The following is a 14,202-nucleotide window of genomic DNA, read 5'->3' as shown; positions in this document are numbered from 1 at the left end:
ATATCAGGCCATAACTAAAGTTATCGGTGACATGTTTAATAAAATATTTTATGTGCAAAATTTTAAATTTTTTTAAAAAATATTCTATAAGATCAATTTATTGTTAATCAAAAGATCAATTTACTAGTAAGGACATTATTAGTGAGTAATCAAGTCAGTTGTTTCATTTTCAACAGATTAACCAAAGCATTAGTTTAGGTGGGCCCCCAGATCGAGGTCAGATGAAATAATGGCATATCAGCTGAAGACTCAGCTACTGAGTTAGTTATTCTGATACGCTGCCAGTCAAACGCTTGGACACCTTCTCATTTAATGTTTTTTTTTCTTTTACTATTTTTTACATTGTAGGTATAAAAAGAAAACATCAAATGTATGAAGCAAGATATATGGAATTATGCACCAAAGAAAAAATTGATAAATAACTCTAAATATGTTTTATATTTTCGATTCCTGAAAGTAGCCCCCCTTTGCTTTGTTGACAGCGCTGCAAACCCTTGGCCTTCTCTCAGTGACCTTCATGATGCAGTCACCTGAAATGGTTTTCACTTCACAGATGGGCTTTGTCAGGGTTTATTTGTGGAATTTGTTGTTTTCTTAATGGGGTTGAGATCATCAGTTGTGTTGTGCATAAGTCAGGTTGGTACACAGCTGACAGCTCTATTTGACAAGTGCTAGAATTCATATTATGGCAAGAACCAATCAGCTAAGTAAAGAGAAATGACAGTCCATCGTTACTTTAAGAACTGAAGGTCAGTCTGTCTGGGAAATTTGACTCTGAATGTGTCCCCAAGTGCAGTCACAGAAACCATCAGGAGCTACGACGAAACTGGCGTACATGAGGACAACCCCAAGAAAGGAAGACCAAAAGTCACCTCTGCTGCTGAGGATAAATTCATCCGAGTCATCAGCCTCAGAAATCGCAAGTTAACAGCACCTCAGTTTACAGACCAGATAAATGCTACACAGAGTTCCAGTAGCAGACACATCTCTACGTCAACTGTTCAGTGGAGACTGTGAATCAGGCCTTTATGGTCAAATAGCTGCTAAGAAACACTACTAAGGAAAAGCAACAACCCAAAGAGATTTGTTTGGACCAAGAAACACAAGGAATTGCCATTAGACCAGTGGAAATCTGTGCTGGGAGGAGGTGTGATGGTGTGGGGGTGCTTTGCTGGTGACATGGTTGGGGAATTATTCAAAATTGAAGCCACACTGAACCAGCGTGGTTACCACAGCATCCTGCAGCGACATGCCATCCCATCCGGTTTGCGTTTCGTTGGACCATCATTTATTTTTCAGCAGAACTATGACTCCAAACACACCTCCAGGCTGTGTAAGGGCTATTTGACCAAGAAGGAGAGTGATGGAGTGCTGCGCCAGATGGCCTGGACTCCTTGGTCACCTAAACCCAGTCGAGATGGTTTGGGATGAGATATCAGATGTACGGCAGGAGCAAAGAGCAGGTTCAAATCAGGATCAGAATATTTATATTACAGAGATGCTGAGCACTTGTTGGCCCTTTTGCCTTCACTCTGCAGTCCATCTGATATTGTTGCGATTCTTTGCCAACAAATCTTTATTCAGATTTACTTCAGTGGCATATCTCTATCTTTGGGCAGGCTGTGTATCTCTGTATCTGCAAGCTGCTTTGTAACCCACCTCTACCCCAGCTACCCACATAGCAAGCAGGTCTGGCCCGGATCTGGTATCAAGCCGGTACTGCTGGCTGACTTCTGGCATGGTAAAACATATGACATCAAGATATGGGCCAGGCCTGGCATAGATGGCACTATGTGATGGCATGCCATATCTGGCTCAATTGTGGTTTGGTTTGGGAGGTGAAGCAGTTCACCTATTGATCACAAGGTTAGTGGTTCGATCCCTGCCTCTTCCAGTCTGTATGTCAAGTGTGAATATGTATAAATGTAGTTCGGAAGCACTCAGTTTAGAGAAAGTGAGTGTGGTGTGTTTGAGTAATCTGACAGAGTAGACAAGTGCTATATAAGAATCAGTGTCTGAACAGAGTTTTGTCATGTTACTTTGCACTATTATGCACATTGTTATTACATGGCTTGATTAAGGTACACATTAGGCTGACATCTGGGGCCAGAGCTGAAACTGTTCTGGGCCAGCACAGGGCCAGCAAAAGGCCACTTGTGGACACATTGCTGGCCATGCGTGGGCCACATCTGGCAAACCTGATCTAGGCCACCAAAGGGCTGTCATTCTTTGCGGTATGTGGGCCATGTGTAAGCACATTGTGTGGGCCAGATCTGGGCCATACCAATTTTGCTATGTGGGTAACATCAGGTTTGTTGACAGTGATGATTCCTCTGTTCTGTGCTGAAGTCTTCCTGCTTCTTTTGCTGCCTCAGTATTTTAAAATAAATGCTTAGCGGGGCAGAATGGTCTCATGGGACAATAGAGACATACTGTCTGACATGATGGAAATTATGATCTTCTTTTGCTATAAGGGTTGTGCCCGATTTTTGGAAAGACTGTATTCCTTGAAATATTTGGAATCATTTCCTTTCCTTTCCTTTAATTACAGGGAAAGCCTCGTCCTGTTGTGACCTGGTATAAAGATGGTGTTCCCATGGAGGACCGCACAGTGGGAACTCGTACCAGTGAAGTTGACACCATCCTCTTTATTCGCTCTGCCGAGAGGGTCCACTCTGGAAAGTACACACTGTCTGTTCAGATTGAAAACATGTCAGACAGCGCTGACATACACATCCAGGTTGTAGGTCAGTCCCTTCACCATGGCAACACCTTCTAAGCTTCACCTAAAGAATGTAAACTCGCACCTCATGTTCTCTCATTAAGATTAGAACATAGCACATAATTCACAAAGTGCATGATTAATAACCTTTTTGAAATGGGATGAATCTTCGAGCTTGAATCTGTGACATGTCAAGAGTCTTTTTTTGTCAAATTTGATGATAATTCCTTATTTCATACTCTGAAGGATCTGTGACTCAAAGTAGCAAATCATCAAAGTGCTCAGTCCTCTCTCTCACTCTGTTATAATCCTGGCTCCTGCCTCTGTGGCCGCCAGCTCATTCACCAGCTTACTGCTCGTCTCCGCGGGTCAGGGTTCTGGGTGGATTATTTGGTGGGGCTCTGCTGAGATTATTTGCTTATAGACTTGGATTAGGTTTGGATTTTGAGGGCTATTCTGTCACTTCCTCTGCTGAGAAGGTTGAGCTAATAATGAGAGGCTCTGATCCCCCCCCTCCTCAGTTGATCTGTCACTGTACTCGTTTAGCAGGAGACAGTACAGGAGGGATTAAAGGGGAAAAACAGAAGCAGTGCTCACAGTTTGTACTGTACTCCAAAAGAAAAGAGTGTTCACAGCAAGATTAATGAGACACACACTACTATGTTGCACTGTTTTCTTTACTGCACTGTGTTTGGTGAAGGCCACAGAGAAGGATCAGTGATAAATACACTGCATTTCTCTGCTTTGTTATCGAGGCATACTTCTTCTTTGTTACGTCTATGCCAACAGTTTTTCTAGTAATGTATGCAGCTATCACCGCCTTCCCTTGATCCTATTGTCTTTTGCTCTGCTAATCTGTCAATCTTTCTAATCTGTCTAATCTGTCAAATCTCTACGGCTGCAAGTGTTGATTTCTTTGTCTCACTGGGACTTCCCTGCTCCATATCTGTTTGTACATTTCTCCCTCTCTCAGCCTCTAAAAGCCTTGCCAACATCTATGTCTAGGCAAAGAAGAGAGTTATCTCAGCCAGCTATGCATGTGTGGAACATTTTTTCACCACCCTTGAGCTGTGCAGTTTAATGAACCTGTCTTGTTCATAGTTTCACACAAAATCCTCCACCTGTATCTCGACTCTGCCACTTCTCACAATCCCACCAGAAAAGCCTGGTCCTCCCATCGCCGTGCATGTCACAGATATCTGGGGCTTCAATGCTGCGCTGGAGTGGAAGCCGCCTAAAGATGACGGCAACTGTGAGATTATTGGCTACACCATTCAGAAAGCTGACAAGAAGACTAAGGTATGCATAACAGAGTGTACAGGTGGTACTGAGAGGGTTTGTCAAGCAAGGTAATTCGCTAATAATAGTGCTGGAGGCATGCAACTCCGGAGCAACAGTGTCTTTTAAATTATGCATCCAAGTACAAGTTGAACCAAATTCTTCTGTGTTTTTGTTGTTTTTGCCTGACATTTTCTATATTGTGGTTTGCTAAATGTTAAACAGCCAGGCACGCTCCATGAAGATCAGTCCTGCTTTGGGATCTTTTGCTGACATTAGCTGCTGCAGAATAAATTTGGAACGATCACACTGTGTCTGATCATCAGAAAAGAAACAGAATGTAAAAAACCCCCAAAAAATGCAAACTTAAACTTTCTGTAAAAACTGAACCTGATTTGTCCCATTTTGCCCATCAGGGTCGCCTCCTTGTGCACCTATGGATCACTTCCAGAGCTCACTTTTCAGCTTCTATGTTGAACTAACCCAAGTTTCATGTTTAAAAAAAAGCATCAATTTAATGTTTATGTATATATATATATATATATATATATATATATATATATATATATATATATATATATATATATAAAATTATTCTGCTCATTGTTGTTACTCTCCCCCCTACAATTTTATGAACAATTTCTTGAAAGCAGTAAACCTCTAAAAGCCCACTTTACACTACAGTCATGGTAAAAAAGAAATCAACTGTCAGTTCTAAGTTTTTCAATCAGTTTGTCAATCAGCACATAATAAAGATCCTTGGAAGGTGTTAAAATTGGGTAAAATTACATATGAAATATTACACCCTGCCATTATTTATTTAATAAAAACTAAGTCAAAATGCAGAAGCAGTGTGCAAAAAAAGTAAGTACACCCTTACTGTGTCAACAGGAAATATAAGGGAAAGCGAAAGACAAGTGCATATAATCAAATGCATTTAATTAACTGATAGTTGATAAGTGAGAGCACTCCTGTAAAAGCTAGTCTGGAGCGTTCAGGTGTGTAGATACATTGCCAAGATGCAAAGACATCAGCTATCATGTTAAAGAAACAATATTTGCTGCCCATCAATCTGGGAAGGTGTTTTGAGGCTTTGAAGTCCATTATTCCAAGTGAGAAAGATTTTTCACAAGTGAAAAACATGTCATCTCCACACGGCATTCCCACTCTGGCTTCCTAGAAAATTTACTCCAAAGTCAGAATGTGCAATGCTCAGCGAATGTGCAAAAAACCCAACGTCGTACGTCGTACGCAAAGCCGTCGTACGCTACCATGGTCGTTATGTTGAATGAATCGACAGGAAGGCGGCCTAGAAGAACATAGATGTTGGGCACTGGAGATTCTTCAGCATATAGAGCTCCACCTCAGCTATAAGCCTCTTTGAACCTCTCCTTCTCTCTCATACATCAGGAGTGGTTCACGGTCTATGAGCACAACCGCAGGCCCAGCTGCACTGTGTCTGACCTGGTCATGGGGAACGAGTATTCCTTTCGAGTGTTCAGCGAAAACATCTGTGGCCTCAGCGATGAGCCTGGCATCAGCAAGAACACCGCTGTCATTACCAAAACAGGTAATGAAATCCCCGCAGAGCTCTGCTCTCTGTAACATGATAGTATTGCTTTTGATGCTGAGCAACATCTAACGCATGCTGAGCGGTAGACCACATTGTATTCAATTGAAAGATAAAGTGAGCATTGTGGTTTGTAAAGGGTACAGTAGTGAAAAACAGAAGCTACACTAAATAAAACGCAGCTTTGTATTATTTTCGCTGTAGAACACAGTAACGACATTAGAACTACCTATAATTAATTATCGGCTGTGATTAATTGCTTGAACATGGTTTAAAACTAAATTAATTCACACTGATTACGCTTAACAGAAATATTCTTTGACAGAGTGTTAAATACCATTTAATATTGGCCGCATATTATGAAAGCAACCAGGCTGGGAAATTAACACCTGCCACCAGCCAAATGCTGCTACTGTTTTTGTGTTGTTGCATTTGCTTACTCTCCCAGAAGACTTGGCAGCCCACCAGCCAATCTCTTTTGTGTTCCAAGCATCAGTCTGGCCTATAAAATTTGGAGGGTTGTTGATCGCGGTGCCCACCTGACCTGAGCATAAAACAAAAAGTCAGCTTCCTGCCTCGATAACTCAAAAGCCAGTTGAGAACAGTTGCTTGTGTGAGAGGATGCGGCGTGGATATTACAGACAAAACATTCCCAAAATAGTGGACAGTGACAACTGAAGGTTAATAATTATGCATTTCAGTCTATGTGTTACACATTTCCTGGACAGAATCGACTTTTACAGCGTGGTACAAACTAGCTTGGCGTCTTTTAAACTGAGGCATGCCCCACCGAAATGAAAACATCTTTCATCCACTACACTATGTAAGCCTTTTCAGCTACATGGCCTTCATCTGTCTTTTCATCATATTCTTCAGAAAATTCTCAGAATTATTTGAATTTCCTCTTAACCCATCAATGGGTAAATTTGTTGAATATCCATTATTGATACAAGGAAGCAAATTCGGTATTATTTCAGTCTCACATTCATCATAGAAAGACCTGGAAAGCACAGGACAAAAACCTTTGGGGAGTCAGCGTTAGCTTTTATGCTCCAGTCTGCTGGAGGACGTGTTGAAATCTTTAATCATAAACTTGAAGCTTACCTCTTTACCCTGCCTTTTGATTTATTTATGGATATATGTACTTTATTTTCATATATGTTGACTTTGATTATGTTTCATTATATCTGTGTTGGCATCAAGCAGTGTGAGTGTATGTGTGTCTCAACGTCTTCACCCCATGTCCAGGTTTGCTCTACAACACTTCACCCTACAAAGAGATAGACGTGAGCAGCTGTCCTAAATTCACAGCTCCCCTGGTGGACAGAAGTGTCATTGCAGGATACAGTGCCGCCATCTCCTGTGCCGTTCGTGGCAACCCCAAGGTATCTGAACTTTACTTTTTACAGGTGTGTGTCAGTGATGTCGTTTTTTGGGCATTTGATTGGAGTTCATTTACAACCCAAGGTATTTATCCTTCTGCTCTTAATTATTTGTCTTTTTATATTTTTAAGATATAAAATAATTTTTAAAAATCGGTTTAAAAATTGGTCTGTAAAACCAAGCAACAAGGTATTTAGACTGTTAGGTATTTAGACACCAATCAGTATGTGGATTTTGATGGTAGTTTGTGTGCGGCTCACAGATTCAAACATATCTAGAAAACCTAAAGATAAAATATAGAGAAGTGTGCTTCCTAGTTTATGCATGACGAGTAAAATAAATGTGAAATAAAGTGAGTACAATGTGTCCTAGTGTGGTTGTGTTAAGACAAAAAAAAAAAGTCATGGCTGTCAATAAAGCAGTGCTGAATGCACAAAAGGTAACCCCCAGCTGTTTGTTGCAAATGACTATACTACACACTACAGCACCATCGTGTGTGGACTTTACCTGGATTGGCCTGTGATAGCTGCACTGCAAGGGTTTGCCACAGATTTCCTGCTTTGTGTTTTTTTTACAGGTTTTGAGTGTCAAGCAGTGAGTGTGTGAACAGTCAGAAAGGATTTTGATGCCTTTGCTGCAGGAATGTATTTTTATGTAGGAAGCTAGAACAAGAGGTGGAGCAGCTAGATCTTTTAGCGCATGTATTTTTTTTAATCACACAAAATCGGCAAAGATTTGTCAAGGCGAAACGTTGACCTAATTTCACCTCCTACCCTCCTCCCTCTGCTCTCTCCTACCCTCCTGACGTCCCTCGCTGTGTTATCCCCCCCCCACGCGTACACTCACACACCCTTCTCCTCTCCTTTCCTGCATCCCACCAATTTTGCTTGCTCCTCCAACATCCTACTGTGCCTTAGCCAAAGATCATTTGGATGAAGAACAGAATGATCATCGGTGAAGACCCCAAGTTTCTGATGCAAAACAACCAGGGAGTGTTGACTCTGAATATCCGCAAGCCAAGCCTGTTTGATGGGGGCAGATACTCCTGCAGGGCCATCAATGACCTCGGGGAAGACGAGGTGGAGTGCACTCTGGAGGTTCGAGGTATGTCGATGTAGTTTTCACTTCCCACAACAATGTAGTTTCAAAGCTAAAGCATGACCTGAAGTCAGGGCAAGTCTCTCCCTGGCAGGCTTCAATAAAGCTCACCATGACAAATCTCCATCCCCTCAACCCCTTTTGCCTGAGCTGTTGTTCAGGCGAAAGCAGAATTCCTTTTCCTGTGCTAAATATAAATCACCTTATTGTATTTGTCAGAGAAAGTTTCAGAGCCACAGATGACTTTAAACAGGATGATCTGCTGGCCCCTCGTGCTGATTTAAATTTCTCTTTTTCTCCACAGTTTTACAAGAGAAAGGGGAGGAGGCGAAGAAATGAGCGGCACTGCGAAACAGCAGAGGATACAGTTGAACAGGAATAGTAATGGATTATGTATAACGGGATAGTCATGAATAAATATGATTAAAATAGATCACTTGTGAGGCTCTAAAGCCACCCCGTGCACCCCCCACCCCCCTAAACGCATATGCTTGCCTTTCACCGCTGCTATGATGAATGCCATATCAGTAATATGCCATAAATTCTTTCAGCACGCTGCCACCTTGTCACTCCCTGACTGAGAGAACCCACAGTGTAGAGTAGTAGAGCTGCCCTGCTGTGACCACACACACAGATGGATCCTTCTTATCTGTGAAGTGGACCTGTCACTGAACACACTTATAAAACAGCCTTTCATCCATTACGGCTCCCTGTGTTGTCTGTTTTGTGTCCTGGACGTTTTTATAGGTTGGTATGAATTTATGATTGGGATGCAGCTGCAGCACTGAAAGCACCGCAGTGTGACTGACCGGCTGTACGCACGCCCCTGTTTCCTCGCTGTGGTGTGTGAGCAGGGGCCTGTAATGGTTCAATGGAGGGATCAATATTCAGTCAGGCATAGCCGACATCATGGCGTAACCAGGATTAAAGAGGTTCTCATACACAGATATAGCCCTGCTGCTCCACCACACGCACACACAAAGTACCAGTGTTGACTCACAACGCACTCTCTTGCAGTATTTACCCATTCCCTCATGCTCTCATACTACATTCCTCATGGCATGACCTATACTGGTGGGCCTTTACAGAAACATGGTTTACACTCATGCACATGCGAACACAAACATACACACTCCAAATCAGGGTCTCATTAGCATCACACACTAGAGACTAATTAATGCACCCATCAACACTGCCCTAATTAGCTCTCCCACGTCATTACTGAGCAAACGAATTACCGCTAATTTACACACCCGCAAAACAAACACAGCACCGTCTCTGCTGGGAGAGTCCGCGGCAGCTCGCCTCGCACACCAAATTAAAGCCTCACCGATGTGCTGCAACTCCGACCCAAGTGTGCCTGCCCTCCCTCACACGCACACACACCCTAACTTCACCTGACTGAAGGAAAAGCTCAAGTTGGAGAGTGAAAGTGTGAGGTGTGACATTTGTGAACTAGGGCAAATACATCACCCTCCCTTGGAGATGTGAAGGTACTTTTTACTCTCGAGACCTGCCCCACCGCTGAGTACATCAGGTCCCGGTCTCTTGTCTCTCCAGCAGAGGGGGTAAGAGCACAGTGACAAAGAACACAACTGACCACCATTAGGGTCTGTGCTGTAATTGTGAGTGGCAGGTTATTAAGCATCATTACATTACTGATGCACCGCTTATCGAAATGCCAAACCTGGCTCCCAAACTGTGCCAATCTTCCCGTAACTCTTGGCACTCATCCTGAAACACTTCCAAGTACAAGAAATTGAATTTCCTCCTTTACATCGCAGCATAAAGATGAGTTGAAATAGGATGAGGCCATATGTGGCCAGATAAAGCGGGGAAATCCTCCAGATACCTGAAAGTAGGCCATGATTGGTTACACAGTAGACCTGCAGTGCGGTACAAAGCTTATATTTTGAACCCTGTCGAGCAGTAAATGACTCTGCGAGTATGTGTGTGTGGATTATGTGTGGTGTTGATATAATCGTATTGTCAGTTAACCCGAGACACAGCGTGGTGTGTTACTCTGCTGATTGACACATTAAAGCGGCACTGAAGATACACCGCGTGCTACTTTGCATGGAAGTTTTGGGAAAAACAGATTCTTTGGGGAAAAAAACAGCATGTAACCTCGATACTCCACCTGAATCTTACCCTGTCTCAAAAGTGATGTTCTGTTGCTAAGCAATCAAACTAATTGTATCTACTGGCATCATCCACAAGCCGTAGGAAACGTTAAAAACATTAGAAGGTGCTGGTTTACAATGCCACGATCAGTGTTTATGTGTGTGTGCGCGTGTGCGCCTCTTGTCTTCTCACACAGTTCGGGAAGCTTTAAGTTGTAAGCAAGAACAAAAAAAATTATAGAGCATTTTGTTTCCCCTCATTCCCTGTGACACACCTTAAGGCTCTTTAAGTTTGCGATGTCTGGATGAATAATTAATGAGGAAGCATGGCAGCTCAGGAGTAAAGCACCAGCTTCTTCATGCACACTGTATCTGCTCTGCTGTCTTTCCAATATTAGAACAGGCCTGCCTCAGACGACGACTAAACAAAGAAAAGTGACAAGACAAGTCTTACCACCAGGCAAAGGGAAAGGGTGGGAGAATCAGTAGGGTGCAAGCACTGTTGTGTCTGTGTGCGCGGGATGTGTGAGTGCTCGAGAAAGACAAGCGATACCAGAGAGACAGAAACAGACCTCCTGAAACAGTAGAACGGAGGGAACTATAATTATGCAAGTAATTATACATGAAATCACAGACTTGGATTGAGAGAGGGAGAGAGAAAGAGCACTGGAGGGAAAAAGCCTTGCAGTGAGTCTCATCCGTGTAATTGCAGTATAGGAACTAAATGAAACAGAAGGGGAACACACACATTACATTGGACCATCCACCTGTTTTCTCTCAACGTCACACCAGGTCCAGCCAGCTACTTTTAATCTACATCCAGGCTATTGCACAGTAATTCTGTACATTTCACCACATGGACTTTATGTCTTCATCTTCTGGTTACTGTAGTGTGCTTTATTGAAGATCACTGTGACTTATACCCTGTGTCATTCTGTTCATTGATTAAAGAGCCCGAACCCTCCCGCAGCTCATGATCCAAATAATGAGCACACTGTATCTGCAGGGGGGTGGGGGGCATAAAGTAGAGAGCTGCCCTCACATTTCACAATAATGACAACTTCATGACTGCATGCGGCTGACAGAAACAGCTCTGTTTCTGCTAACGGTGGCACAGCGCTGTCATACCTCTGCAAAGGAAGATTCCCATTTTTAGAGCTCAGGTGAGCGCTTAGAGTTTGCAACGTTGGCATTTTGCCAGCCGGATCAACTTCAGGTTCGACTCGCTTATGCACTAAAAAGCAAACAAACGTAAAGCTTGGAAATGTTTGCATACACAAGTTATACATGAGTAAATGAGAGATACAGCTTTCTGGGCTGAAAAGTGAAGCCAGTTCAGAAGCTATAGACTGTATATAAAAGATGGGTAGCGGTTAAAGATGTTAACTTCATTATGGTCTCTTATAGGCATGGACACAGACAACTGGAGACTCAGTGTCCATAGTTTGCACACTGTGTTGTAAATTATCCACAAAAAACAAGCAGACATTGGGATGTTTGCACTGACCCGCGTGCATGCCATCTGATGATGAAGTTCACGCCACTCAAACGTGAGGAGATCCTAGCAGACTCATAGATGTTGAAAGCATAATAAGTTCTTTAAACTAAGCATTTTTGCCTTTAGTGTCTTTGCCTGTGGAAAATGGACTGTCACATTACGAAAGGGTTTACTGCGGTCACAGAGACAAAGCTTCCATACAACCAGGAAGATTTCTGAAACTGCAGATTTAGCCCCCTGCTGGCTATTAGAAAGAGCCACTTCATTTCTCAAACTTTTCTGGGGCTATATCTATCTTTTATACACAGTCTATGGCAGAAAGTCTTTTGCACTTTAAACCTGCTGTCTTTTTAATGCAGAGCAGGGACTTCTCTGGTTGAATGGGTAATTCAAATTGGATAGAAGTCTATGTCTCTATAATATTACAATTTTGTGAAATCCTCTGGCATGCCTCATTCCTCAAAAGGTGCCATTTGGTAGCTGCATGCCTCACCAGGTTATGACATAAGAGCCATGGGAATCTAACTCCTGCAGTTTCTTTCTAATCCTAACCAAGTAGTTTTTATTGCCAAAACCTAAGTAGTGGGTGAAAGTGAGTGAAAATAAAATAAATTGGAAAAAGGGAAACCAAATGCTAAACAGAAAGGTATAAATGACATGAACTGATATAACTCTCATGTGGTCTTTGCATATCTGCAAAACATTATTTTTCTGAGAATAGGCAGCCTTTGCATCAAGACACCAGTGCCCAAAGACACCTTATGTGCAATGTGGAAAGGAAGAGGCATGTGATAAACTGTTATTATTTAATGCAGAATCACAACAGCAGCTGCCTGAAGGAGCTTTCCATTGTAAGGTAAAGACCTTATAATAACAGAAAATCCCAACCCCCTTAGAGCAAGGAGGTGGCAAAAGTGGGAAGGAAAAACTCCCTTTTAACAGGAAGAAATCTCCAGCAGAAAAAAGGAGCAGCCATCTTTAAATAGCTTACACTTATGACATAGTGTTTAAAAACCAACATCACTATTTGAACCACTATGTCCATCTTTTATATACAGTCTATGGCTCCATGCAGCCAACAGAAACAGGTACGCCCTCTTATCACAAGGTTGCTGTGGTATTGTTAGCGTCTTTAAATAGTTTATACTATTAGAAATGTGCCTTTGTGTTTTGGTTCAGTATAGGCTGATGAAACAGCAGAAACAGAGTTTTTCGTTAGCCCCTATGATGTACTCTGTACTGTGTAATTAATTAAATATTGTAATTTTAAACGGAACTTTCAATAGTTTAATGCAGGGGTCGGCAACATGCGGCTCCCCGTGGTTTGGGAAAATAAATTAGAAGTATTTAGCTAAAGTGTATTTTATTTATGTTAGTTCTTTTTTAACTTGTTGTTCTAAATTGGAAGATTATTGTGATATTGAAATATAAAAATACAATTATATTCTTTCATTTTTTCATCGCTCAAAACAAGCGTCACACTCGCAGAAGCCGGTGTACCCGCCGAAACGCCGTGCATTTATCGAGACTTTCAACCCCAGGTGGGCCAATTATGGATCTTCGGATTCACATTATGTCAGCAGCTATTCTCCACCGTGAACCATGTTAAAAACTAAAACCGCTCACGCCTCACAGATGACAGCTTACAGTCCTGTGTAAAGATGAAAGTGACTTCGTACAGCTCCGATTTGCAGACGCTGTACGCAGAGGTTCGGGAGCAGAAGTCCCACTGTAAACATACCACGGCAGACCCGACGATGTTTGCATGAATGCGCTTTTCAGCATCTCTTTTTTGACCACTTTTCACACACGGTTGCTATACGCATACAGGCGGCTGTAGCTTTTCAGCTCACAGCCCGACACACACCAACAACAGCATAGACGGCACAGACGTTAAGGCGGCGAGGCGTGATTGCGGGTGCCGCTCAGGTGCGTCCGCCTCTCCTGCAGCGACACTGCAGACCACGCCCCGCCACACACATTAACCAGGTAAAATACATATTTAGGCAGAATTATGCAAATATCTATTTTTCATTTTTTTCAGCAGCATAGTGCTTTTTTTTCAATTATTTTTTAAAAGTCAGGTCAAGGCTCCAAAAGCCCAAAGGCGATATAAGGGTGGCGGCTCACAACAGTTTTTGTTTGCTACATGGATCATTTTAGTTCAGCTGGGTGTCTTTCCTTATGTTATATTTCTTTAAGAGCTCAAAATGTGTTAATTACATAAATAAAATGTAATTTTCTCTGTAGCACTTCATGGATTGCATAAGAAACACACCTTAGTTGGTCACACAAAGCATAATAGTAAAAAACAATATATACAGAGTTATCTGCATTTTAGATGTCAAAAAGTATTTGCGGCTCCCAGTGTTTTCTTTTGCATGGAAACCGGCTCCAAATGGCTCTTTGGGTGTTAAAGTTTGCTGACCCCTGGTTTAATGTAACAGAGTTTGGCAATATACTTCATTTTAAAACATCATACCCCCTCCCGTTTTTCCTACACTACATGGTCCAGGGGACACAAACTAGC

The 14,202-nt window shown here is 42.3% G+C and overlaps 1 protein-coding gene across 1 annotated transcript in view; it reads left to right on the top strand.

The window, feature by feature from the left end:
• mybpc2a (myosin binding protein Ca) overlaps positions 1-8,764 on the top strand; it is a 46,989-nt gene extending 38,225 nt beyond the window's left edge. The window contains exons 22-27 of the mRNA XM_086290025.1: positions 2,552-2,747; positions 3,882-4,021; positions 5,411-5,570; positions 6,819-6,955; positions 7,871-8,057; positions 8,356-8,764. Coding sequence (XP_086146151.1) covers positions 2,552-2,747; positions 3,882-4,021; positions 5,411-5,570; positions 6,819-6,955; positions 7,871-8,057; positions 8,356-8,390 — 855 coding nt within the window. The 3' untranslated portion in view covers positions 8,391-8,764. The remainder of the gene's footprint in view (positions 1-2,551; positions 2,748-3,881; positions 4,022-5,410; positions 5,571-6,818; positions 6,956-7,870; positions 8,058-8,355) is intronic.
• Positions 8,765-14,202: the final 5,438 nt, after the last annotated feature.

This window comes from Aulonocara sp. 'chitande type north' Nkhata Bay, linkage group LG4 (assembly GCF_057382095.1).
Source record: "Aulonocara sp. 'chitande type north' Nkhata Bay isolate Kocher_YH1m ecotype deep benthic linkage group LG4, A_spYH_male_GT1.1, whole genome shotgun sequence".
Classification (NCBI taxonomy): Eukaryota; Metazoa; Chordata; class Actinopteri; order Cichliformes; family Cichlidae; genus Aulonocara; species Aulonocara sp. 'chitande type north' Nkhata Bay.
This window is presented reverse-complemented; position numbering and strand designations above follow the sequence as displayed.